The 27810-nt window shown below is 37.1% G+C and overlaps 1 protein-coding gene across 2 annotated transcripts in view; it reads left to right on the top strand.

The window, feature by feature from the left end:
- Positions 1-27810, top strand: part of PTPRQ (protein tyrosine phosphatase receptor type Q) — a 242572-nt gene that overhangs the window by 39268 nt on the left and 175494 nt on the right. The window contains exons 10-16 of one of the 2 annotated variants that reach the window (XM_081597131.1): positions 3197-3380; positions 4773-4934; positions 5033-5212; positions 5814-5921; positions 6054-6335; positions 16992-17174; positions 17527-17628. In XM_081597131.1, coding sequence (XP_081453257.1) covers positions 3197-3380; positions 4773-4934; positions 5033-5212; positions 5814-5921; positions 6054-6335; positions 16992-17174; positions 17527-17628 — 1201 coding nt within the window. The remainder of the gene's footprint in view (positions 1-3196; positions 3381-4772; positions 4935-5032; positions 5213-5813; positions 5922-6053; positions 6336-16991; positions 17175-17526; positions 17629-27810) is intronic. The other variant, XM_081597130.1, reaches the window with a different exon arrangement.

The raw sequence follows: 27810 nt of genomic DNA on the forward strand, positions 1-27810 counted from the left end.
TTGTATAGAGACATCTTTTCATTCAACATATTTCTCAAGTATATAAATGTTTGTCAGTGGTGAACATAAGAAGAATGCAAGCCAAATGCTTGGCCAGTTGCTCCAGAATGAGGCTGAGGACAAGAATCAAAAGTAGTAAGGGAAATCTAGAGATAAGATTACTTTATTAAGCATTAGGAACATAGACAGAATCAAGCCTTAAGGATCTGTCACCCAAATAAGTGCAGAATGATACAGTTTCTGTTAGAAGGCTTTCAAACATATACTAATTATAAAATTCTTTTTACCACTGGTTGAAAATGGTACAGATCATGTTATAGTTTATAATAAAATATGGATTCTTAAGAATAAGTCATAGTTTATAATAAAATATGGATTCTTAAGAATAAGTCAACGTTTTCATTAAATCAATTGAGTAGACTTCCAGAAAGTGTAAATTGATAGATATAGTAAAGTTTTTGAAAACACAATCATATTAGCTATAATGAAGACTGTTACATGTAGAATCAGGTTGGTTTATTCAGGTGGATTAGGAAATGAACTCTGAAGACTTCTAATTCTCTCATATCAATTCCAAAGATTCCTAGGTAGCATATGAGAAGGCTTTCATGTTGATGAATTGCGACATTGCCTAACTCAGTTGTTCTTGATCGAAGGCAACTTTGCTCTCCAGGAGACATTTCGAGATCTCTGAAGTTTTCGTTGTCACCACAGGGAATATGTTTCCAGTGGGTAGGCACCAGGGATGCTGGTCCCTACAATGCCCTGCACAGCTCCCTATAACAAAAAAATTCTCAAACATGGAATGTCATTAGTGCTGGCGTTGAGAATGCTAGACTAACTCAATGAGTCCAAACTTGGGGGAGTTGTGATAGGCCTTTATTTCCTTCTCTATCACTCATTTCCACTCCTACTTCTCAGCCACTTCTCATTACTTTCTTAAGTTCTGATTCTTTCCTATCATTTTTGCTCTTAAAAGTATTTCTTTTTCATCCTTTGAAAAACCTAATCCCTGTTTTAAAGAGGGAAACTGTGAGAAATATTCACAACGTGACACACTTGGTGATAATTAGTAACATTCTGGATTTTTACAAAACCAGTTCAAATTTATAAGTTCAAATCACTTATATTTAAGGAGAGTCCTTCCAGCGTATTTGGGAGAAGTTCAGGTAGTCAAAATTACTCAGTCACCTCTTAGGCTGGAACAGTAATTTGTCAACAGAGATGCTTAACTTAGTTAATTGATGGGATACTATGGCTTAACTCTCAAAAATGTATCTGACATTGGTATAAAATATTGTGAGATTTAACACAAAATCATAGTTCAGGGGAAATTCTTTGTATTGCCCCATTGTACCCTCTGTAGTGCTTTGTATGCTGGATTCTCAAAGGGTGGTTGATTGATAGTGGAGACAGCTGTGTGGTTCAGGCGTTAAACTATTGACTGGAATACCAGAGCATCTCTGAATTATGTGTTTGTGATTCATGCCTTCTCTGATTTCCCAGTGGAAGTAAAGTTGAATTGTGCCTTGGAAGGTGGAAGATCTTTAGTTTGTCCCAAGTATGGTTGCTTATCCAGAGTGCTTTATCATAATATTTTTTGAGTAAATATTATTGATATCTCTCTGCTTTTCATCACAATACTTCCCTGGGTAAAGAAATAAGATTTAGATAATTTTATCTTACAAATATCATTTAGAGAATTAGATATATCCTTACATCTTTTCTTGATTTTATTTCTCGGAAGAGTTAATATTCAAATGATCTGCCTTTGTAACTGGTTAAGGAAGTAGCCTTAAAATTCCTTGCCTTCCTGATATTCTTCTGAGCATCTACTTTAAAAAAAAAAATACTAAGTGCTTTATGTTCATAAGGAAGTAAAAGCCTGTTTTGGGCTCAACTCAAAAAATAATTAAAAGATAGGTGTACCAAAATTTGTAAATAAATCAAATCTATATTATGAATTAATTAGAAATTCTGAGGGTGCAAGAACATGGATTTGGAAGGAATAGAGTGATTTTCTTCTTTCAAAAAAATCTTCTAAAAAAAAAGGTCTTGGAGGTGAGTCTTGTAGAAATTGACAAAAAAAGAGTAGTTCTTAGAACATTGTCTTTTTTTCCCCCAATACTTCATTTTAGAAAATTTTGAACTGGTATAAATGAAAGAAAAAAAGAATATAATGTGTATCCATTAACCTATCACCTGGATTCCGTAATTATCAACATGCTGTCTTTGTTGCCATCTCTCATTTTTGCTGTTGATGCAGGTGTATTGAAATAAATTCCAGAGTTCATATCCTTTTTGCTCTTACATGCCTAACTAAGTATGGATTCCTAAAAAATACTGAATTTCTAATTCATTATGTAATTCTATTATCACAGTCAACACAATTACTAATATTGTCTTGGTATCATTTAAACCTAGATTATTTTCAGATTTTTTCTATTTGTTTCAATCTGTTATGCTGTGTGGAAAGAATGGAGAGAGTTCTCTTGCTGTCCTAATATAAAACTATACTGTATATACTTGTAATATGCTCATGATGTTTTATTTCATGTCATTATTTGCTACTTTGGTGAACTCGATTCATGTGAGGTACACTATGGCATCTTGGAACAATCACAATTACCTAAAATATTCGTTAGATCCATAGCCTTACATAGGTCTGTCTTGAACTGTTTGAAAACTATTTCCGTGTAATTTTGTTCATGTCTGTAACTTCACTCGATTATAGGTTATTATTATTGACATGTACCCAGTAGGCATGCAGGCTGCTCACACCTGGTGTATAAATGAGGACATATAGATGGCAAAGCAAAACACACTTTAATAAGGCACTAGGCCTAGACAACTTATTATTGGGTGGTAAGCAGTTAAAATACTTTAGTCATGAAATTTTGCATGAGGATGGCTTTTTTTTTTTTTTTACCATTTTTGAGTCAGAAATAAATTATCTCCTTTTTCGCACAATACAGTATGGAGTTTTAAGATATGGAATTGATCATAATGGGCTACAGTGATGCAGGATTTTAATAGTTTCAGAATGAAAATTTGGAGTGTAAAGGAGACAGTAGTCATGGAAATAATATTATCTTTAAAAAATTTATCATTCCCAAATTACTAGTTTTTGAAACTAGTACTTGATTGAAGCCATTATTAAGTGTAACCATCACTGTCTGCAAATATCTGTTTTCAGGTGCAGTATATAAACCCCATGGCTCCAGAAACTGTGAGCATAGTAGAGTCAATGGCAGGATTATTTGAGGGCTCAGCAGAGATGTCTTCTGACCTGTACTCACTTGCTTCAGTTATATATAACAGTCATCCACATAATTACTTTCCTGTGAGGGGCAGAGCTGAAGACCAGCCTTCAACATTTGGTAGGTACATTTTTTTGTTCTGTGTGAAATGTATTTAAACCACCAGTACTAGCTAGCACAGATATGAACCTTAGCTCAGAGTTCAACCCAATTATTAATGGTCCATGGGCTAGAGTCAGATTTTTTTTCTTTAACTGTTGGATAACCTCATGCGGCAAATGGAAATGCCACACAGGCAGGAGCTGGCCCCTCCTAACCCATCTGACCTTCCTCCAGAGAAAGTAGCACCCTAGAGTCTCCAGCCAAGCTGCAGAGACAATCAGTTATTACAGTTGCCAAAGCAGGTGTGATGGGAAAGGATTAACATATCTTCAAATCATTCACAGGCCTCACACTCTCTGCAGCTTTTGACTAATAGGTTTTCAAATGTCACTGAAGGTAAATAGGTCAGAAAGTTACAACTCTAGTGCGTGGGGTGATCAACAGGTGGAGGTGACCCCAGTGATGTGGTGATATCATTAGTGTATACACTTACTCTTCAGGGTCAAGGGATCTTATTGTTTCTATAAGGAGAATGTCATATACAGTGAATTAAAAATATTTGGTTAGAAGAAACAGATCTAAATTATCTCTGTTTTTTCTAAAATGCTAAGTGAGGAAAAAAGTTTTCTCCTGTTGCTTTTTCTCTAATTTGGTATTTGTTCCCTTCCAAATTAAAATTTGTTATATTGATGGTGGAATTTGGCAAAAGTATCACATTGCATTCAATATATGCTTATTTCATTTACTGACAAGTTTTTCCTGAGCAAAGAAGACAACTTTTAGAAGACACTAAAAATTAAGAGGCCCATGATTTCTGATACAGATTTTTTTTTTAATACTCTGTTTGGCCTAAGCACTAATTATCACTGTTGGAAGTGCATAGTCTAAATAAGTTAAAAAAAAACTAACTTATTTTTTGAAATCCTTGTCCAGATATATTTATGTGGCAGTTTTATAAGCATGCTTACTTTAAATCATTAATGGATTTAGCAAATGTGTGGTGAATTTTGAGTCCAAATAAAATCTTATTTCCATGATTTTTATGTCATAATGCAGCATTGACTTATAATATTTCAATTTGATGCTATTGCCCGGTTGTTTTTTAGGAAAAGAATTCCTAACCTGTCTTTTTTAGAAAGTTATATTTTCTCAAAACACTAACCTCTTATTCTGGGATAGTGTATAATAGCTAGCAAAACTATATTATGAGCACAAAATGTCTATATATGTTATTGGAGTACATTCAGTATATTTATTATTAATTATGTATCTACCTTTCATATAAGGGATTACATGGAGAGATTAATGAATAATGTGAAATTGGGTTTAAAATTTCACTGTGGAAGCAAAAATGATTTTGATCACAAAGCCAAACACTTGTTAAATTTTTTAAAAACTGATTTCAAATAGGAACTTCAAGGAATCAGTATATCACTGACATTGCTGCTGAACAGCTGTCCTACGTTATCAGAAGACTTGTACCTTTCACTGAGCACATGATTAGTGTATCTGCTTTCACCATCATGGGAGAAGGACCACCAACGGTTCTCAATGTTAGGACACTTGAGCAAGGTAAGCATATATTTCCTTTGAAATAGTTACCTGCAGATATCGCTCTGGTACATTGTAATACTTTTCATTCATATTAATTTTTCATTCTTCTTCTCAAGTGCCAAGCTCCATTCAAGTTATAAACTATAAAAATATTAGTTCTTCATCTATTTTGTTATATTGGGATCCTCCAGAATATCCTAATGGGAAAATAACTCATTATACAATTTATGCAATGGAACTGGATACAAACAGAGCATTCCAGATGACTACTATAGATAACAACTTTCTCATAACAGGTAGAACAAAATTTTGTTTTGACATTCTTCTTCTGATGGAAAATGCACATCTCTCTATGCCATTAAACACTGCGGGGTACATGTTGCATCATTCCAGATTTTGTTGTGCTATGCTCCCATGGATATCTTCAAAAATACTTGCAGAAATAACTTCATCAAATGTTGTTTTTCTTTCACTATATTTATCTGAAAATAAAGTCATCAGACCACAGGTATCCTAAAAATATATGTGACCTATGGAATTTTATGCCTGATGCATCAAAATAACTCAGTATTGAAGGCTTGATTGACTGTATGTGACCATCAGCTGAAGTAACTGAGCTGACGTGGTGTTTGTGCCAAATCAGCTACATTCCTTGCAGTGTGCCAAAAATTGTTTCTTCAGTCTCAGACCATTGCCTTGATATTTTAGGAGAGAACTAAAACCTCATCAAGATGGAAGGCTCTCATACCAAGGAAGTTTGGGAGATTGGGATGATAGGAGGCTGATTTAGAGAACCAGTCTCCCAGATAAGTTATTTTCACTAGTCTTGTGTTAAATGGCACTACTCCAGGAATAGTATTCTAGGGACTTTGAACAAATGGCCTATTTTCCTTACAGGGTTAAAGAAATACACAAAATATAAAATGAGAGTGGCTGCCTCAACCACTGTTGGAGAAAGTTCTTTGTCTGAAGCAAATGACATCTTCGTGAGAACTCCAGAAGATGGTAAGAATGTTAGGTGCAGTTTTAATAAAAAGAAGCAAATGGTGTTGCATGCTTACTGTCATCTACCTCATGCTGCCTTTAGTGTCTGAAGCAATAAACATAAAAAATACACATATTGTTTTCTTCCCCCAGAACCAGAATCGTCACCTCAAGATGTTGAAGTTACTGATGTTACTGCTAGTGAAATAAGTTTGAAGTGGTCACCACCTGAGAAACCCAATGGGATTATTGTTGCCTATGAAGTGCTCTGTAGAAATGTAAATACCTTATTCATGAAGAACACTTCAACAACAAACATAATTTTAAGAAACTTAAAACCTTTCACCGTCTATAACATTTCTGTAAGGTCATATACCAGATTCGGCCATGGCAATCAGTTATCTTCTATACTTTCTGTGAGGACTTCTGAGACTGGTAAGTTTTTTTTCCTATACATATTAATGAGGTAAACATGGCCGATAATTGTCATATTGTTTTATATTTAACATAACCTAAAGTCTGTCATTCTGTTCTGTATAATCCAGGAATTTATATGCTCTTTGTGGGAAGGTGTGGGAAAAGACTTGCTGTGTAAATTTTTAAAATCTGATTTATATATAAGGGAACTCCGGAATAAAAGTCAGTGTTTTTTTTTTTTTCAAGGGAAGTATCTTGAGAAATCAGAAGTCCTTTCAGTGTACCTATAAATTAGGTTGCTTTGAAACTAGGAAATAGCAGAGACACATTCATAAGAATAGAATCCTATACTATCTATAATCTATATAAATTCTGTATACATCCATATGCATCTATCTACAGATATATCTATATTTATACATATATATGTATAGATGTGTGTGTGTGTGTTAGTCGCTCAGTCGTGTCCGACTCTGCGGACACCCCATGAACTGTAGCCCACCAAACTCGGCTGTCCAAGGGATTCTCCAGGCAAGTACTGGAGTGGGTTGCCATTTCCTTCCAGGGTATCTTCCGGACCCAGGGATCAAACCCACATTTCCTGCATTGCAGGTGGATTCCTTACTGTCTGAGCCACATATGTAAAGATGTAAGTAGATATATATCTATAGATGTATAACCCAGGTATCCTGCATTTCAGGCAGCTTCTTTACCATCTGAGCCACCTGGGAAGCCCATAGATGTATATAGACTTAATACATGTAAATTCTATGCATCTGTCTATGTATGTGTGTATATTTGTATACATTCTTGAGATATACATATAGACAGAGGTGTAGAGTCTGAGCACAGAAAGGACATGCCTGGGGAAGCCTTACAGAGGAGGTAGCATTTGACCTTAATCTTAAAGAATTAGGTAGAATGGACATTATATAGGTTGTTGTGGCCAGGGTGTATATCCTATATGAATGAAATAATGTAAGCAAAGAATTAATTGTGTTTCAGTTTCAGTGTACAAGAGCAAATAGCACAAAGTAAGACATTTGCCTGATGATCTTAGTGCATTGTTTATATTATGCTTATAAACATACATTGGAGTATCACTTTTAGGCCAACTCTGTAGCACATGCCTAGAATTAAAACTAAATGTAAAGTTACTATTTTATCCCTGCATTTTAAAAAATAAATATTTGTTGACTAGCTACTGGCTGAACGATTGGAGTCCCTGTTTCTATATGTCATAATTGGCTAAATATCAGCAGTTTCTTATGGTTCATCCAGATGCTGGAGGTGAGGCCCTGTCTCTGATCTTGAGGAATCAGGAATCTAGTAAACCAGCTTACCTTTGGGCAAAAGTACTTTCTTGAGACTGGTCGCAGAAATTAATAAAATAAATTGATATAAAATTGACCATAGAGGATGACACAGACTTTAAAGAATCCGTCTGCAGTGCAGGAGATCTGAGTTCGATCCCTAGGTCGGGAAGATTCCCTGGTGAAGGGAATGGCAACCCACTCCAGTATTCTTGCTTGGAGAATTCGATGGACAGAGGAGCCTGGGGGGCTGTAGTCCATGGGGTTGCAAAGATTCAGACACAAATGAGTGACTGACACTTTTTTTTCACTTTTCATCCTCTTGAGACTGTCATATAAATTAATAAAATGAAATGACATAAAATTGACCATAGGGGATGGCAACAGTTGTAATGGCAGGAATGAGTAATGAAAAGAGTGTTTTTTTTAATCATCATTAATTGTATATTATGGTGTAAAATAATTATTATATATATTAGCATGCTTCACTGCTTTTATAAATATATGCAAAATAAGTATTTTTGACAAAAGTCTCCACCTGGTTTCATTTTACACCATGTCAAGGAAAGAAGCATATTTTTTTTTTTTCCACAATGTGACTTTAATGAAAGCAAATGAAGCACATTTTAAGTATCTACAGCATATTCTTCTATTGACTTTCACAAAAATTTGCCTTTTTAATTCTACAATAAAGCAATAAGGTATTATTATCTGCATTCCTAATGAAAAACTAAGGTCTGCGAGGTTTATCCTTTCAACAAATATTCAGCAAATAATTTATACTATAGCAACCTTTACCTGGGCTCTATTAGCACTGCACAAGAAAATGAATTTCCACCCTCCTAAAGTTAATATTAATTACTGGATGTTTCACAGGCAATGGAATCTGCATCAGTGACTTTTCCTAGATCATGTCTAATACAATTGAACCACCAATTTGAGTTCTTTTTGCAATAGAAGTAGCTAGAATTTTAAACACAATCTCAAGGTGTCATTTGAAGCAGGATGTACTCAGGAGCAACTGTTTATTCCCAGTGATCAATGTTCTTGTTAAATATAGTAAATACACCCTCTATTCTTACTGTAAAAATCAAGATCCCACTTTTTAATATTGTTTCATGAGAAATTGAGAGCTGTGCTAACTCAGCTAACTACAAAAGCTAACTACAGCTAATTAATAGTGTTAATGCTGCTAATTACAAATAGGAGTAAATTATTTGTTCAGATGTTTTCTCATATTGGGTAATTAGAGTTTATAATGCTTGAACGTAAAATCCTCTGTTTAAGCAGGAAAAATCTATATAGGATTAATCTTGTGTGTGTGTTTTAAGCATAGAATGTGCAGTTAATAAACAAACAAGAAATTAATTTATATTTTCTCATACTTAGGGCACAATAACCACATAAAGAACTTTAAGTTCCCATACAGATTTACCCTTTGATGATCTATATATGTATGTTTTCTTTCCTTTCCATTTTTAAGATATAATTTTCTTTACAGTAAGCCTTAACTACTGCCTTGAGTAAGTCTGAATTGGGGCAATAACTACTAGGGGATTTTAACTTAGTTGTTGATCAAAACTTTGTGTGGGACTGTATAAATTTATTCATGTTAATGAAAGGCATTTAGTACTTTCTCTATGTAACATTAAAACTATCTATGCTAAACAATAATCTGGCATACCCAAGATAATGTCCCACTATTTTAGGATCATCATGAACTAAATTATTCTTTATTTTTAGTTTTTAATAGCTCCAGCTTGTTCCAACTGATATAATAATTACTTTTCATTCATGAGTTATCCATTTTACATGATACTTCTACTATTGGAAGCACCATGCTATTTCAGAAAAGTTTAAATATGTGATTACTCTCCAAAATCACCAAGTCATTAAATCTATCTTGCTTTATTTTCCCTGAAGATCCAGCATGGGTTATCCCCTAAGGAGAAATGAATAAAAATGCATAGGATGTCAGCCTGGGGTCAGGGCTGCATATTTATATCTTGACTACTGGTGGTAGGCAGGTAAATCCACAGGGACGAGTTAGTGAATTCCAATGAGAATTTTTTAAAGTCACAAGTTATACTGATTTATAAAATTAAAGCATAGCATCACTAATTCCTTTTTTCCCTTGCAATTAAAGAGCTATTCAATTCAATTTTACTTACTTTCCTTAGATGTAAATTTCTCCTTTGTTTTAAATATATTCTATACCATCTGGAGCATAGTTTTTCATTCACTGAACAGACTTTTTATGGATTCCATATCACGTACTACCACTAAACTAGGCACTGTAGTTACAGCAGTAAATAAAGCAGAATTTCTGTCTTTCTGGAACTTAACATTCTAGAAGGGTCAGAGAAAATAAACCAGTAAACAAATAATATATATGATTTTGGATACTGGCAAATTCCTTGAAAAAAAATATCAGGGAAAGAGAGTTATAGAAGAATGAGCAGGCAATTTGAGGTGGAAGACTGAGAAAAGGCCTCTCTGAGGAGGTTATATTTGCCTAGAGATATTAATAATGTGTGAAATTTACTTAGATGAGGATAAGGAAGAAAATGTTCCAGAGGAGGAATAACAATTACCAAGTTCCTGAAGAGGGAAGGCACTTGATGTGTCTGAGAAAGAGGAGACCATTTCTCTCATTTGAGCAGTGTGAGCTATGGGATAGAATTAGCAGATGAGGAGGGAGAGAGAGGCAGAGGAGGATCATACCTTCGTGGGTGCCATACTAAGAAATGTGATGTTTAATTTTAATGTGAAGCTATTGGAGAATTAGGCGATGAGAATTTGGTATGTTTTGCAGTTTTAGAAGATTGCTTCTGAATATATTGGATGTGGGAATAAAGAGGAAACTCAAGATTTACTATTAGGTTTTTGGCCTAAGTATCTTGGTGAATGAGGTGCCATTTACTGAAATGAGGAAGTCTGGGGAAGAGATCAGGTTGGAGAAAACTTAGAAGTTCATATTTTGAACATGTTTGAAATACTCAAGTACCTGTTGTGAAGGCAATTGGGCATATAAGTTTAAAACTCATGGACAGGATCCAGGGTTGAATACACAATCTAAAAGCATCACCATATGTTGGGTGTTCAAAGTCAAGGATGAGGTAAAGTCACATCAGGGTGAGTGCAGATAGAGTTGAAAAGAAGCATACAGCTATATCCTCAGATAATAGGACATGGAGACTTTGGGAAGTCAAGGAGGAGCCAGTCAAGGACTAAGCAGGAGTGGCCAGTGAGGTTGGAGGAAAGTGAAGAGAAGATCATATCTTGGAAGTCTAATGAATAGATATTTTAAATTAGAAGCAATTTGTTTCCTATGTTGAGTGCTACTGACAGTGAAGTGATGGTGGTTTAGTCACTAAGTCATGTCTGGCTCTTGCTACCCCACGGACTGTAGCCTGACAGGCTCCTCTGCCCATGAGATTTCCCAGCCAAGAATATTGGAGTGGGTTGCCATTTCCTTCTCCAGAGGATCTTCCTGACCCAGGGATCAAACTTGTGTCTCCTGCATTGCAAGCAGATTCTGTACCACTGAGTCACCAGGGAAGCCCCTGACAGTGAAGTAATGACACACAATTGATTAGTGGTTTGGCAAGATGAAGGCCATTGGTGACACCATGACAGTACGTTTCATGGTTAAAAATGAGGAGAAAACGCCTAACTGAAGTGGGACTAAAAGAGCATGATAGGCAAGAAAGTGGAGAAAATGGGTAAAGGCAAAATTTGAGAAATGTGGATATAGAGTGGAGGACAGAATAGAGCAATAACTGATGTGTGTTCACACGTATACGATGTATGTGTGTGTATGTGTGCTTAGTCACTCAGTCGTGTCCGACACTTTGCAACCCCATAGACTGTAGCCCACCAGCCTCCTCTGTCCATGAGGATTCTCCAGGCAAGGATACTGGAGTGGGTTGCCATGCCCTCCTCCAGGGGATCTTCCCAACCTAGGGATCTAACCAGGGTCTGCTTGCAGGTGGATTCTTTACCTGCTGAGCTACCAGGGAAGCCACATACAATGTATATATCATGATAGAAATAATTCAGTGATGAGAGAACAACTAAAAATACAACAGAGAGGAAAAAACATCAAGTCTAAAGTTTAACTAGGTAGATGGAATGGAATTTAGTGCAGAAGTGGACTAGGTTTTAGATAAGAAGGCAGTTGAAGATGAATGGTAGGAAAATATATAGTCCTCTTTGACTGTTTTTATTTTCTCATGAAATTAGAAGCAGGTTTATCAGGGTTGAATAAAGAGGGGGAGGAGATACTGGATGTTTGTGTAGAGAGATGATGGTGAAAACAAGCATAACAGAGTAGAAGACTGAATTAACTGAAAAATAGATAGGCTTCCAAGTGATGGAAAAGATTGAGATTTGAGGTTATAAATTAAAGTAAGGCTAGTCAGCATGAAGTGGTATTTTACTCAGACATGTTCACCTGTTGCATTGCGGATGTAGACTAGCCTGGAGTTCAGTTCAACCAATGCTGAAATTTTGCCAGAAAAGTAAGAAAAAAAAAGGAGTTGATGGAGATTGCTAGGGAGTGATTTTAGTGATAGACTAAGTCTGACCTGAGTAAGCAGGGAGATGAGGACATTAAGAGTGGTGATGGACAGTAAAGACTTGATGAGGGTCAGTGACTGTTCAATTGACAATATAGCGGTCAATCAGCTGGAGAGGTAGATAGTTGCCAAAGAGAGGAATATTGGCAGTTATTGGTGATGAAGGCCTCAGGTGTTGCCATGAAGGCTACTGGTTAAAGTGAGGCGGAGGAAAAAATTATTGGAATTGTGGAGCTCAAGGAATACAGAGTCTAGGGAATTACATAGGTTATTTCCATCAATTCGACATCTCACAGTGGTAGAGAGGTCAGTTGTCAGATGATTGCATTTTTAAGATGTTTGGAGAAATGGCAGAGAAACACTGGATGATTGTCTTAAAGGAGGGGTAACACCTAGAGTTTTTCAGGAAGAGGAAAGAACAGATCTCTATATGGAAAGGGTTCTAGGTCCTATGGTTACAGAGATGAGGAGAGAAAAACAAACACCTACCAACCCAAGAGTGCTATGTTGTAGTATTCTCAAGCAGTTTTGAGATTTCACTTAGAGTCAGAAGATTAAGGAAACAGAGTACTTGTTCAGGATTTTTCTCAATTTAATGCATTGGTTTAGGAAGATACTAGGGAAGATTTTGAGTATTTGGGGAGGGATTGTAGGATTATATTGTTATATCAAGCTGCACATTGAATTAAAGTTCTTCCCAGAGTTTTGGAAATGTCAGCATTTTTATGTCAGTTTTTCCTGTTAAGTCTGCCTTAAATGCAATACACTCCATAACAGGTAACAGTGGGGTTGACGGGTACTTTTCTCTATTTTCAAGGCTTCTGAATTTTCTTTACTAAATTTATTAGTAGCATATTTATATCCATTGTATTTAGAATACCAGTAAAAAGGTTGAATTCTTTCTCTTGAAGGAAAAGAACTTGTAATGGCATTACTAGTATTGGCAATGATAATATATATATATGTATGTATATATATATATAGTTTATATTGTTTAAACCTCAAGTTAATCATTATTGTTCTATGAAGGCAATTTTAAACCATTATCTTTCCAACTATGGTCTTTCATCTCCTGCAAGTATTTTTCTGTGTAAATGCATTGCTTACAGTTTTAGCTAGTGAGATTAGATTGATGGCTTTCTCTCTGTTTCTGATTGGCTGACTGTGTTGGTATTTTGCTCTTGTTAATTTTTCTGGGTAGAGAATTCCAGTAGTTTTTCAATTGGTATCACTTTTCTGTCTAATTGTGACCTAAAGTTAAAGTTGAGTTTCTTCAGAGAGAATGTGTGTTTTCTTCTGCTAGTTGCTTCTGAGTAATGGCAACTCAGTATCACAAATTCATTTTAATTTCTATTCTGAAGTAGAGGTATTTTTAGGCTATATTTGTTGTTCAGTCGCTCAGTAGTGTCCAACTCTTTGTGACCCCATGGGCTGCAGCATGCCAGGCTTTCCTGTCCATCACCAACTCTCAGAGCTTGCTCAAACTCATGTCTGTTGAGTTGGTGATGCCATCCAACCATCTCATCCTCTGTTGTCCCCTTTTCCTACTGTCTTCAATCTTTCCCAGCATCAGGGTCTTTTCCAACAAGTTGGCTCTTTGCATCAGGTGGCCAAAGTATTGGAGCTTCAGCTTCAGCATCAGTCCTTCCAATGAATATTCAGGGTTGATTTCCTTTAGGGTTGATTTACTGGTTTGATCTCCTTGCTGTCCAAGGGAGTCTCAAGAGTCTTTTCCAGCACTACAGTTCAAAGGCCTCAATTCTTTGGTGCTCATCCTTTTTTGGGCTTCAGTTATAGCTTAGTTGGTAAAGCATCTGCAATGGTAAATGTAAACAGTCTGCAGTAGGTAGACTTCTGCAATGCAGGAGACCTGGGTTTGATTCCTGGGTTGGGAAGATCCCCTGAAGAAGGAAAATGGCAACCCACTCAAGTATCTTGCCTGGAGAATCCCATGGACAGAGGAACCTGGCAGGCTACAGTCCATGGGGTCCCAAGAGTCAGACATGACCTAGTGACTAAATCACCACCACCATCCTTTTTTATTGTATAGCTCTTGCACCTATACACAACTATTGGAAAAACCATAGCTTTGACTATATCGATCTTTGTCGGCAAAGTAATGTCTCTGCTTTTTAATATGTTGTCTAGATTTGTCATAACTTTTCTTCCAAAGACCAAGTGTCTTTCAATTTCATGGCTGCAGTCACCGTCTGCAGTGATTTTGGAGCCCGAGAAAATAAAGTCTATCACTGTTTCCATTGTTTCCCCATCTATTTGCCATGAAGTGATGGGACCAGATGCCATAATCTTCGTTTTTTGAATGTTGAGTTTTAAGCCAGCTTTTTCACTCTCCTCTTTCACCTTCATCAAGAAGATCTTTAATTCTTCTTTGCTTTCTGCCATTAGGGTGGTGTCAAATGGATATCTGAGATTATTAATATTTCTCTTGGCAGTCTTGGTTCCAACTTGTGTTCATCCAGCCCAGCATTTCACATGATGTACTCTGCATCTAAGTTAAATAAGCAGGGTAACATTATACAACTTTGACATACTCTGTTCCCAATTTTGAATCAGTCCATTGTTCCATGTCTGGTTCTAAGTGATTATATATGGTCCATGAATTTGGGCCACGTGTGCTCATACAGATAGGCTTACAGTTCCAACAACACATAGTTTTTTTATTTTTCTTTTTTTCTATTCCACCTCTCTATCCAGAGGCATGATAAGAGGAAAAAAGTTACTTTTCTGTCCTCTTTTGCTTGGTAGATTTCTTTCTCACTTCTTGTCCTGTGAGAGTGAACGTACCTCATTGCACAAGTACAGGAAGAACCACTCAGATTCAATTCTATGGCACTCTGCTGAAGAATTCAGAGTGCCCCCTGAATTGGCCCGTATCTTGGGTCTTATTGAAATTGCATTCTTTGGGGATCCAACACTTGATGCAGGGATACTTTTTACCCTTCTACTGGCCAAATGTTTTATCTTCTTTTTCTGGCTCTCCACACAGCAGTTAATACAGAAACTCAAAGTCACCAGGATTAACCATTACCCTATAAGTCAGAGCAGGCTTTAGTTCCAGCTTTCATATCAGGACTCCTATTTTTACTTTGTATTTTGTTTGTTTTATTTTATTTTATTTTTTGTATTTGTTTTTGGTCCACCATAGATTTCTGACTTCTTTGCCAGCTCTGCAATTCCTTACAAGAAAAAGGGTAACTTTATGTAAAGTTTTACTTCTTTTAATTATAATGATCATTCAATTTAGTGTACCTTTTCCAATATCCAATTTTCTAGAATTGAATCCTATATGTAGTATTAGTAGTTGAATATATGTAGAGAACCATTTTGTGGCCATTACATTCAATATAATAAAAGCATTAGTAGATACAGGAAACTTGTGTTTTATTTATTGATAAATTGTATCCTTGGGCTTCCCTGATGGCTCAACGGGTAAAGAAACCACCTGCAATGCAAGAGAAACAAGAAATGCAGGTTTGATCCCTGGGTCAGGCAGATCCCCTAGAGAAGAAGAAGGAAATCCATCCAGTATTCTTGTCTGGAAAATCCCATGAACAGAGAAGCCTGGAGGGCTACAATTTAGGAGGTCACAAAGAGTTGGACAAGACTGAGTGACTAAGCACACACATCCTTAGGAGACTGTTTTGTTACCAGGTTATTATATGCAGGTTATTACACCAGGTTATTATATCCTTTCCTTTTGTCTAGGAGAGGATCCTTGCCTTGTTATAGATCATGTTGTATATCAAAACTAATCTATTAACCATTTATATGTTATTATTAATGAAAGACAGAAACAATTTTTAAGTATTTTCAAGTTCTCCTTCTTGTACAGTTAGCCTGTACCTGTGGGCCCTGAATCCACAGATTCAACCAACTGTGCATTGAAAGTATTTGAAAAAAGTTGCAGGAAACAAGTTCCCAAAAACAAAACTTAAATTTCCTGTATGCTGGCAGGCAACTATTTACATAACATTTCCATTGTATTTACAATTATTTACATAGTATTTCCATTGTATTAGGTATTATAAATAATCTAGAGATGATTTAAAGTATACAGGAGGATGTCATTAGGTTCTATGCAAATACTGTGGAATTTTATATAAGAGACTTGAGCATCCTTGGATTTTGGTATCCATGAAAGGGGTGGGGACATGGGGGACCTGGAACCATTTCCCTCCATGTACCACGGGACCACTGTATCTGCATGTTCTGCACAGTAAGACAGTTTAGTATAGTCTCAAGTATTTTGATAAAAAATATCATCCAATAAACATTATTCTGTAGAGTTGTAGTATGAATTTTCTTTGAGATGAAATTTTTCTTGCACAGTTGCAAGTGCTATAATTTACCCATATTTTTCTACATTTAGGGTATTTATTATAATTGCATTCTAGTGAATGTTCTGATGTGTGTGTGTGTGTGTGTGTCTATGTGTGTGTGTATGGGCTTTCCTGGTGGGTCAGTAGTAAGAATCCCCCTGCAATGCAGGAGCCACAGGAGATGCAGGTTTGATCCCTAGGTTGGGAAGATCCTCTGGAGGAGGGCATGGCCACCCACTCCAGTATTCTTACTTGGAGAATCCCCATGGACAGAGGAGCCTGGCAGGCTACAGTCCCTGGGGCCACAAAGAGTCAGACATGACTGAAGTGACTTGACAAGTGTGTATATGTGTGTGTATCCTAGACCATTGGGGTGAAAACTTCAGCAGAATACATTATTAGTGTAGAATTGTTTATGCTGTATATATATATTTTTTTCAGTGCCTGATAGTGCACCAGAAAATATTACTTACAAAAATATTTCCTCTGGAGAGATTGAGCTGTCATTCTTCCCTCCAAGTAGTCCCAATGGAATTATACAAAAATATACGATTTATCTAATGAAAAGTAATGGAAATGAGGAAAGAATGATAAATACAACTTCTTTGATCCAGACTATTAAAGGTAAAAGAATATAATATTGGATATTTACATTTATTTTGCTGAGAGACCACAAAACATTAACTTGTTGTTAAAAGTGCTAAGTGTAATTAGTTTTATGCAGAGTGTGACAGTTCTGGCTCTTGGGTTCAATAAGATAGGAGTTTATTGCAAATCACATGAAAGAGTACTTTCAGTCAGTTCTTTTCCACATTTTTCTATGTTGTTTTGTCTTTATCATAGGAGTTACTGTTCAAAGAACTACATTTCCGCTTAGTTTTTACTTTTGGAAGGTTGTTAAGAAATATTTCATAGTTGTTTCCTGCATATAATTAAAGGTTATTGTGTAAGTCTTATCTGTCTTATTTCTATTTAGGACTGAAGAAGTACACGCAGTATACAATTGAGGTGTCAGCTAGTACACTCAAAGGTGAAGGAATTCGGAGTGCACCCATAAATGTGCTTACTGAAGAAGATGGTAAATATCACAGTGAATAGTTGATAAATTTTTAATCTGTCATGTTTCAATAAACATGTATATAAAATGAAGATATAAGAATTCTCCTTGCCTTGAGTAGCACTTATGTACTGCATCAGCTTTATATGGAGATTTCATTGTCACGATTTAAAAGAAGCTTGCAAAGTCATATTTATGTTCAGTAAAATCAGATATAAAATGCATTTTTTTATTCTTAAGTCATTCATACTCTGTAAAAATCAGTAATTTTTTTTCCATGGGAATTTTTAAGGCTAAAATTTTTGTGCAAATAGCTTGAACATCAATCTGAGTATGTTATGACCATGTTTATCACTTTTAACATTCACAAGAATAGACATTTAATAAGTTTTGTAGTAGATTCTGTTATGTCAACCTGCAGCATTTTTTAAGTTTATTTTTTATTGAAGGGTAATTGCTTTACAGAATCTTGCTGTTTTCTGTCAAACCTCAACATGAATCAGCCATAGGTATACATATATCCCCTCCCTCCTGAACCTCCCTCCCATCTCCCTCCCCTTCCCACACTTCTAGGTTGATACAGAGCCCCTGTTTGAGTTTCTTGAGCCATTCAGCAAATTCCCATTGGCTATGTATTTTACATATGGTAATGCAAGTTTCCATGTTACTCTTTCCATACATCTCACCCTCTCCTCCCCTCTCCCCATGTCCATAAGTCTATTCTCTATTTCTCCATTGCTGCCCTGTAAATAAGTTCTTCAGTAACATTCTTCTAAATTACATATATATGTGTTAGAATATTTACTTTTCTCTTTCTGACTCACTTCACTCTGTATAATAGGTTCTAGGTTCATCCACTTCATCAGAACTGACTCAAAGGCATTCCTTTTTATGGCTGAGTAATGTTCCATTGTATATACATACCACAAATTCTTTATCCATTCATCTGTCGATGGAGATCTAGGCTGCCTCCATGTTCTAGCTATTGTAAATAGTGCTACAAGGAGCAGTGGGATACATGTGTCTTTTTAAATTTTGGTTTCCTCAGGGTATATGCCCAGGAATGGGATTGCTGAGTCATATGGTGATTTTATTCCTAGTTTTTTAAGGAATCTCCATACCATCTTCCATACTGGCTGTATCAATTCCCACCAACAGTGCAAGAGTGTTCCCTTTTCTCCACAGCTTCTCCAGCATTTATTGTTTGTAGACTTTTTGATGATGGTCATCCTGACTAGTGTGAGGTGATATCTCATTGTAGTTTTGATTTGCATTTTTCTAATAATGAGTGATGTTGAGCATCTTTTCATGTGTTTGTTAGCCATCTGTATGTTTTCTTTGGAGAAAAGTCTATTTAGATCTTTTCCCCTCTTTTTGATTGGGTTGTTTGTTTTTCTGGCATTGAGTTGTATGAGCTGCTTGTATATTTTGGAAATTAATCCTTTGTCAGTTGTTTCATTTGCTATTATTTTCTCCCATTCTGAGGGTTGTCTTTTCACCTTGCTTATAGTTTCCTTTGCTGTGCAAAAGCTTTTAAGTTTAATCAGGTCTCACTTGTTTACTTTTGTTTTTATTTCCAATACTCTAGGAGGTGGGTCATAGAGGATCTTGCTTTGATTTATGTTATCAAGTGTTCTGCTTATGTTTTCCTCTAAGAGTTTTATGGTTTCTGGTCTTACATTTAGGTCTTTAATCCATTTTGAGTTTATCTTTGTATATGGTGTTCTAATTTCATCCTTTTACATGTAGCTGTCCAGTTTTCCCAGCACCGTTTATTGAAGAGGCTGTCTTTGCTGCATTGTATATTCTTGTCCCCTTTGTCAGAAATAAGTTACCCATAGGTGCATGGGTTTATTTCTGAGCTTTCTATCTTGTTCCATTGGTCTATATTTCTGTTTTTGTGTCAGTACCACACTGTCTTGATGACTGTAGCTTTGTAGTATAACCTGAATTCAGGCAGGTTGATTCCTCCACCTTGATTCTTCTTTCTCAAGACTGCTTTGGCTATTCAGGGTCTTTTGTGTTTCCATGTGAATTGTGAAATTTTTTGTTCTAGTTCTATGAAAAATGCCATTGGTAATTTGATAGGGATCGCATTGAATCTGTAGATTGTGTTTGGTAGTATAGTTATTTTCACAATATTGATTCTTCCTACCCAGGAACATGGGATATCTCTCCATCTGTTTATGTCATCTTTGATTTCTTTCATTAGTGTCTCATAATTTTCTGTGTACATTTCTTTTGTTTCCTTAGGTAAGTTTATTCCTAGATATTTAATTCTTTTTGTTGCAATGGTTAATAGGATTGATTCCTTAATTTCTCTTTCTGATTTTTCAGTGTTAGTATATAGAAATGCAAGTGATTTCTGTGTATTGATTTTGTATCCTGCAACTTTGCTAAATTCACTGAATAGCTCTAATAATTTTCTAATACTATCTTTAGGGTTTTCTATGTATGTACCATGTCATCTGAAAACAGTGAGAGCTTTACTTCTTTTCCAATCTGGATTCCTTTTATTTCTTTTTCTTCTCTGATTGCTGTAGCTCGGACTTCCAAAACAATGTTGAATAATAGTGGTGAAAGTGGACACCCTTGTCTTGTTCCTGATTTTAGGAGAAATGCTTTCGGTTTTTCACCATTGAGAATAACGTTTGCTATAGGCTTATCATATATGGCCTTTACTATGTTGAGGTAGTTTCCTTCTATGCACATTTTTTGAAGAGTTTTAATCATAAATGGGTGCTGAATTTTGTCAAAGACTTTTTCTGCATCTATTGAGATTACTGTATGATTTTTCTCTTTCAATTTGTTAATATGGTGTATCACATTGATTGATTTGTGTATATTGAAGAATCTTTGCATCCCTGGAATAAACCCAACTTGATCATGATGTATGAGCTTTTTTATGTGTTGCTGAATTCTGTTTGCTAAAGTTTTGTTGAGGATTTTTGCATCTATGTTCATCAGTGATATTGGCCTGTAGTTTTCTTTTTGTGTGTGTTGTCTTTGTCTGTTTTTTGTATCAGGGTGATGGTGTCCTCATAGAATGAGTTTGGTAGTGTACCTTCCTCTGCAATTTTTTGAAAGAGTTTTAAAAGGATAGGCATTATCTCTTCTCTGAATGTTTGATGGAATTCTCCTGTGAAGCCATCTGGTCCTGGGCTTTTGTTTTTTCAGAGATTTTGGATCACAGCTTCAATTTCAGTGCTTGTAATTGGGTTGTTCGTAATTTCTTCTTCTTGGTTCAGTCTTGGAATATTGAACTTTTCTAAGAATCTGTCCATTTCTTCCAGGTTATCCATTTCATTGCCTTATAGTTGTTCATAATAGTCTCATAATCTTTTGTATTTCTGCATTGTCTGTTGTAACCTCTCCTTTTTCATTTCTAATTTTGTTGATTTGATTCTTCTCTCTTTTTTCTTGATGAGTCTGGCTAGAGGTTTGTCAATTTTGTTTATCTTCTCAAAGAACCAGCTTTTATTTTTATTTATCTTTACTGTTGTTTCTTTCATTTCTTTTTCATTTATTTCTGCTCAGAAATAAATTTCTCTTTCGTTCTACTAATTTTGGGGGTTTTTTTGTTCTTCTTTTTCCGGTTGTTTTAGGCGTAAAGTTAGGTTGTCTATTGGATGTTTTTCCTGTTTCTTGAGGTAGGATTGTATTGTATAAACATCCCTCTTAGAACTGCTTTTGCTGCATCCCATAGGTTTTGTGTTGTCATGTTTTCATTGTCATTTGTTTCTAGAAATTTTTTGATTTCTTCAGTAACCTGTTGGTGATTTAGAAATGTGTTGTTTAATCTCTATGTGTTTGCATTTCTTACAGTTTTTTTTTCTCGTAATTAATATCTAGTCTCATAGGGTTGTGGTTGGAGAAGATGCTTGATATGATTTCCGTTTTCTTAAATTTACTGAGGTTTGATTTGTGACCAAAGATGTGGTCTATCCTGGGGAATGTTCCATGTGCACTTGAGAAGAAGGTGTATTATTCTGCATTTGAATGGAATCTTCTGAAGATATCAATGAGATCCATCTTATCTAATGTATCATTTAAGACTTGTGTTTCCTTATTAATTTTCTGTTTTGATGATCTGTCCATTGGTGTGAGTGGGGTGTTAAAGTCTCCTTCTATTACTGTGTTACTGCCAATTTCTCCTTTTATGTCTGTTAGTGTTTGTCTTATGTATTGAGGTGCTCCTATGTTGGGTGCATAGATATTTACAATTGTTATGTCTTCCTCTTGGAATGATCCCTTGATCATTATGTAGTGTCCTTCCTTATTTCTTGTAATATTCTTTATTTTAAGATATACTTTGTCTGATATGAGGATTGCTACTCCAGCTTTCTTTTGCTTCCCATTTTCATGGAATATATTTTTCCATCCTCTCATTTTCAGTCTATATGTATCTTTAGGTCTGAAGTGGGTTTCTTGTAGACAGTTCATATATATGGGTCTTGTTTTTGTATACATTCAGCCAATCTGTGTCTTTTAGTTGGAGCATTAACCCATTTACATTTAAAGTAATTATTAATATATGTGTTCCTATTGCCATTTTCTTAATTGTTTGGGGTTGATTTTGTAGATCTTTTTTCTTCTCTTGTACTTCTTGACTATATAAGTCTCTTTAACATTTGTTGTAAAGCTGGTTTGGTGGTACTGAATTCTCTTGCTTGTCTGAAAAGCTTTTTATTTCTCTATCAATTTTGAATGAGATCCTGTGGGGTAGATTTTTCTCTTTCAGTACTTTAAATATATCCTGCCATTCCCTTCTGGCCTACAGAGTTTCTGCTGAATGATCAGCGGTTAAGCATATGGGGTTTTCCTTATATGTTACTTGCTGCTTCTCCCTTGCTGCTTTTAATATTCTTTCTTTGTATTTAGTCTTTGTTAGTTTGATTAGTATGTGTCTTGCAAGATTCTCCTTGGGTTTATCCTGTATGGGACTCTTTGTGCCTCTTGGACTTGATTGACTATTTCCTTTTCCATGTTGGGGAAACTTTCAACTATAATCTCTTCAAAACTTTTCCATATCCTTTCTTTTTCTCTTCTTCTTCTGGGACCCCTATAGTTCGAATGTTGGTGCATTTGATATATTCCCAGAAGTCTCTGGACTATCCTCAGTTCTTTTCATTCTTTTTACTTTGTCCTGCTCTTCAGAAGTTATTTCCAACATTTTATCTTCCAGTTCACTGATTCATTCTTCTGCTTCAGATATTCTGCTATTGATTCCTTCTAGAGTATTTTTAATTTCAGTAATTGCGTTGTTTGTCTCTGTATGTTTATTATTTAATTCTTCTAGGTCTTTGTTAATTGATTCTTGCATTTTTCACATTTTGTTTTCAAGGTTTTTGATTATCTTACTATCATTATTCTGAATTCTTTTTCAGGTAGTTTGCCTATTTCCTCTTCATTTATTTGAACTTCTGTGTTTCTAGTTTGTTACTTCATTTATGTAGTATTTCTCTGCATTTTCATTATTTTTTTCAACTTATTGTGTTTGAGGTCTCCTTTTCCCAGGCTTCAATGTTGAATTGTTTCTTCCTTTTGGTTTCTGCCCTCCTAAGTTTGGTCCAGTAGTTTGTGTAGGGTGAGATTTGTGCTGAGTTTTTGTTTGTTTGTTTGTTTTTCCTCTGATGGGCAAGGCTGAGTGAGGTGATCATCCTGTCTGCTGGTGATTGGGTTTGTATAGTTGTTTTGTTTGTTGTTTAGATTTCCTGCACAAGGTGCTACTGGTGGTTGGTTGATGCCAGGTCCTGTATTCAAGTGTTTCCTTTGTGTGAGTTTTCACTATGTGATACTCCCTACAGTTAGTTCTCTGGTAATCTAGAGTCTTGGAGTGAGTGCTCCCACTCCAAAGGCTCAGGGCGTGATCTCTGGTCAGGAACAAAGATTTCACAAGTTGTTTGTTATGGCATTAAGTGAGATTAAAACAAATATACAAAAATGAGAAAACAAAGATGAACCCCAGGCAAATGGAAGTTACAAAATCAGGAAATAATACTTAAAATAATGGAATATACACACATATACATGTAAACCCATGAGCAAGGTCAAGTAGCCCAACAAACACAAAGTACAGTAGACTGACTCAGCAAACAAAGGAAATCAAAAATTATACTTACCTGTTAAGAACAAAACTAACTAAAGCACCAACTGGAAAACGAAACTAAAGCAAGGTGCCAAGTGGGGAATAAAGCAATAACAACAAAACTAACAAATATGTTGAGAGGAAAGGAAAGAATAAAAGAAAGAATAGATATGCAAAGTTAAATAGAGGTAGATAAAGAAGATTTATATACATTAAAGATTAACTGCAAGGGGGAAAGAGCAGTAGGAAAGGCAAACAAGGGAATAAATGTAGAAAAAATGTAATAGGTTTAAAAAAACTAAAAATTTAAATTATAAAAAAGATAAAGAAGAAAAAAAAGAAAGAAAAGAAAAAAAAAGAAAAGAAAAACGCCACAGAACTGCAAAAGCCCAATATAGAGGCAGATGTTTAAAACAACAATAAAAAGCGTGACTGAATATACACATATACATATACACCCATAAGCAAAATCAAAACAGTCCAACAAAAATAAAATACAATAGACTGACCTGGTGAACAAAGGAAAGCAAAAGTTACATCTACCAGAACAAAACTAACTAAAGTGCAAACTGGAAAACAAAACTAAAGCAAGGTGCCAATTGAGGAATAAAGCAATGAAAATAAAACTAACAAATATGTTAAGAAGAAAGGAAAGAAAAAAAGAAGGAATAGATATGTACTGTAAGGAATAGATAGGTACTCTTGCCTGGAAAATCCCATGGACGGAGGAGCCTGGTGGGCTGCAGTCCGTGGGGTCACTAAGAGTTGGACACGACTGAGCGACTTCACTTTCACTTTTCACTTTCATGCATTGGAGAAGGAAATGGCAACCCACTCCAGTGTTCTTGCCTGGAGAATCCCAGGGACAGAGGAGCCTGGTGGGCTGCTGCCTATAGGGTCGCACAGGGTCGGCCACGACTGAAGCGATTTAGCAGCAGCAGCAAGGGAAAAAGAACAGTAGGAAAAGTAAACAAAGGAATAAATGTAGAAAAAATAATAACAGGTTTAAAAAATTAAAAAAGAGAAAAGAAAAAAAAAAAAAGAAAATTCCACAGAACTGCAAAAGCCCAGTGTAGGGGCAGAGGTTTATAGCAACTATAAAAAATGGGACTGAGAAAAAAAACAACAAGCTCAAAAGCTTAATTAGATTCCATAGTGCCAATAAAATCGACAACTACAATAGAGGGGGAAAAGGGGGGTGGGGAGAAAAAAATTCCGAAAGAATCTACAGAACAGGTCAAAACATAAGAATAATAAATGTTTTTCTGGAGTCTCTGCTGTCAGAGTCCTTTCCCTCGCCGGAGTTACAGTCCACTTCACCTCCCTAGGATGCCCTCCAACACTGTGCTGATCTCTGGACCTGCTGTGGGGGCAGCTCAGATTCTAATCTGGTCCTACTCCTGTGTGTTCTTGCCTCCAGTGTCCAATGCTATCAGAGCTAGTGAGTTTTCTTTTGTGGGAGCTCTCAGTGACCTTTTATATATTCCATAGACACAGAGTCTGCCAGTTGACCATGTGGATTTAATGTGCAGCTCGTACAGCTGGTGGGAAGGGTCTTCCTCCTGAGTCACACTGCTGCTCGGTTTCGATTGTGGTTTTATTTCCACCTCTATATGTGGGTTGTCCACTGCGGTTTGCTCCTGAGTCTTCCCTAGAGGACTTGGGTTTGCCCCTGTGAGGGCCAGGTTGTGGAGGTGCTGCAGCTGCTTGGGTTGCACAGTTCTGGCAGCATCAGGTACTCAGGGGGGTTGGCGGCTAGGGCAGCAGGAAATATAGTGCTCTAGTAGGGTATGGCAACCTGCATTGGCCCATACGCTCCAGTTTTTTTGCCTGGAGAACCCCCTCTCTGACAGAGAATCCTGGAAGGCCACGGTCTACAGTGTCGCAAAGAGTCAGACATGACTGAAGTGACCCTGTGCGCATAGACGCAAGACTTTTTTTGCCTGTGGCAGCTCTGCCCTAGTGAGAGTTGAGTGTGAAGGTGGTGCAGCTGCTTGGCTTGCGGGGACCCTGGCGGCACTAAATGTGCAGGGACACAGACTGCCTCTGTGGCAGGAGTTATGGCCCTGTCAGCATCTTTTTTTGAGCCTCTCGTAGCTGGCGATCAGAAGGCCTTTTTGGTCAGTCTTTCTCCATAGCTCCGCCCATTCGGGCACTTAGAGGCTCCCTTGCCTGGGCTCCTTCTCTATTGTTAGGCGTGTCAGGCACATAGAGGGCCCCCCTGGCTGGGGTCCTACTGTGTAGATCAGCACATCAGGCACTTAAAGGGGCACCCTGGGTGGGGTCCTACTCTGTAGATCGTCCTGTCAGGCACTTAAAAGAACACGCTGGGTGTGGTCCTACTCTGTATTTTGGTGCATCTGGCACTTGAAGGGACAGCCTAGGTGGAGTTCTACTCTGTAGTTCAGTGCATCAGGCGTTTGATGGGCCAGTCTCTCTCTTGTTCAGCTGCTGATGCTGGCTTGTGGGGTGAGAGAGGCTATGGTGATGGCTCCACCCTCTATGCGTGACTCAGCAGTATCGCCTTGCTTCCATGGCTGCCTGGCTTTCCTCCACAGGCATTTCCCACCACAATCTCTTCCCTCACATCCCCTCGATCCGTGTCTCCACAGTCAACAGCAGCCCTTGTCCTGGGATTACTCCACAATCCCTAAACTCCAGGTCCCAGCCACTGCGCCTTCCAGGGGCCCTGCATCCCTGTCTGGGGTGTGTATGGCTGTGGCAAGGACTGTCTGATTCTCATTCCATTTAGGCTGCCACAGATCAGTTGTTTCACTCTCAGCCTTATATGTGTCTCTTCTGACTCAGAGTTGCCCAATGTGGGGATTGGACCCCTGCTTCAGTTCCCCCACCGGCTGAGGGCAGGTCCAGTCCTACTAACACTCCTGTTTCTCCCACAAGTTCCTTCATCCTACCAAGTTTGGCTTGGTTCTATATATTCTTTTCCACTGGTCAGGTAGTCCTGTTCACTCTCAGCTGGTGTTCTACATGGACTTCTGTGTCTGAAGATGTATTCCTGATGTATCCGTGGAGAGAGATGTACTCCACGTCCACCTACTCCTTCGCCATCTTGTTCTCTCCTTAAGTTGCTTTTTAATCTCTTGCTTTTAAAAGCAAAAACATTCCAGGAGAACAGAACTCATAACATTTATCCTGTGCCAGGTATATTACATACATGTGTCATTTCATGCCCAGGGCGACCTTTATGGAGTCCAAGCTCATTCTGCTCGCCACACAATAAGTCAATGAATCCGCGACAAGGAGTTGGGATCAGGAAGGGCCTGCAGCATTTTTGATGTTATTAAGATTAGCTTGCTAATGAGTTCAGGCTATTTACCAGATTTCTCTCCATAATTTGCCAAAATGCTATTCCTGAATGTTAATAGCCTTCATTTTCAACTTTTAAGCTCACCTTTCCTAACTTGAATATAATCAACTTTACTACTGAGACCACTTTACAATGCTACTTCACCAAGTTGTAGGCATCAGTTGAGTTTAGTTCAGTCGCTCAGTCGTGTCCGACTCTTTGCGACCCCATGAAATGCAGCACACCAGGCCTCTCTGTCCATCACCAACTCCCGGAGTCTACCCAAACCCATGTCCATCGAGTCGGTTATGCCATCCAACCATCTCATCCTCTGTCGTCCCCTTCTCCTCCCGCCCCCAATCCTACCCAGCATTAGGGTCTTTTCCAATGAGTCAACCCTTCGCATGAGGTGGCCAAAGTATTGGAGTTTCAGCTTCAACATCAGTCTTTCCAATGAACACCCAGGATTGATCTCTTTTAGGAAGGATAGATTGGATCTCCTTGCAGTCCAAGGGACTCTCAAGAGTCTTCTCCGACACCACAGTTCAAAAGCATCAATTCTTCGGCGCTCAGCTTTCTTCACCATCCAACTCTCACATCCATACATGACCACTGGAAAAACCATAGCCTTGACTAGACGGACTTTTGTTGGCAAAGTAGTCTCTGCTTTTAAATATGCTATCTAGGTTGGCCTTAACCTTCCTTCCAAGGAGTAAGCGTCTTTTAATTTCATGGCTGCAATCACCATCAGCAGTGATTTTGGAGCCCAAAAAAATAAAGTCTGACACTGTTTCCACTGTTTCCCCAT

The sequence above is a fragment of the Giraffa tippelskirchi genome, chromosome 4, assembly GCF_054371585.1.
Source record: "Giraffa tippelskirchi isolate mGirTip1 chromosome 4, T2T-mGirTip1v1.2.pri, whole genome shotgun sequence".
NCBI lineage: Eukaryota > Metazoa > Chordata > Mammalia > Artiodactyla > Giraffidae > Giraffa > Giraffa tippelskirchi.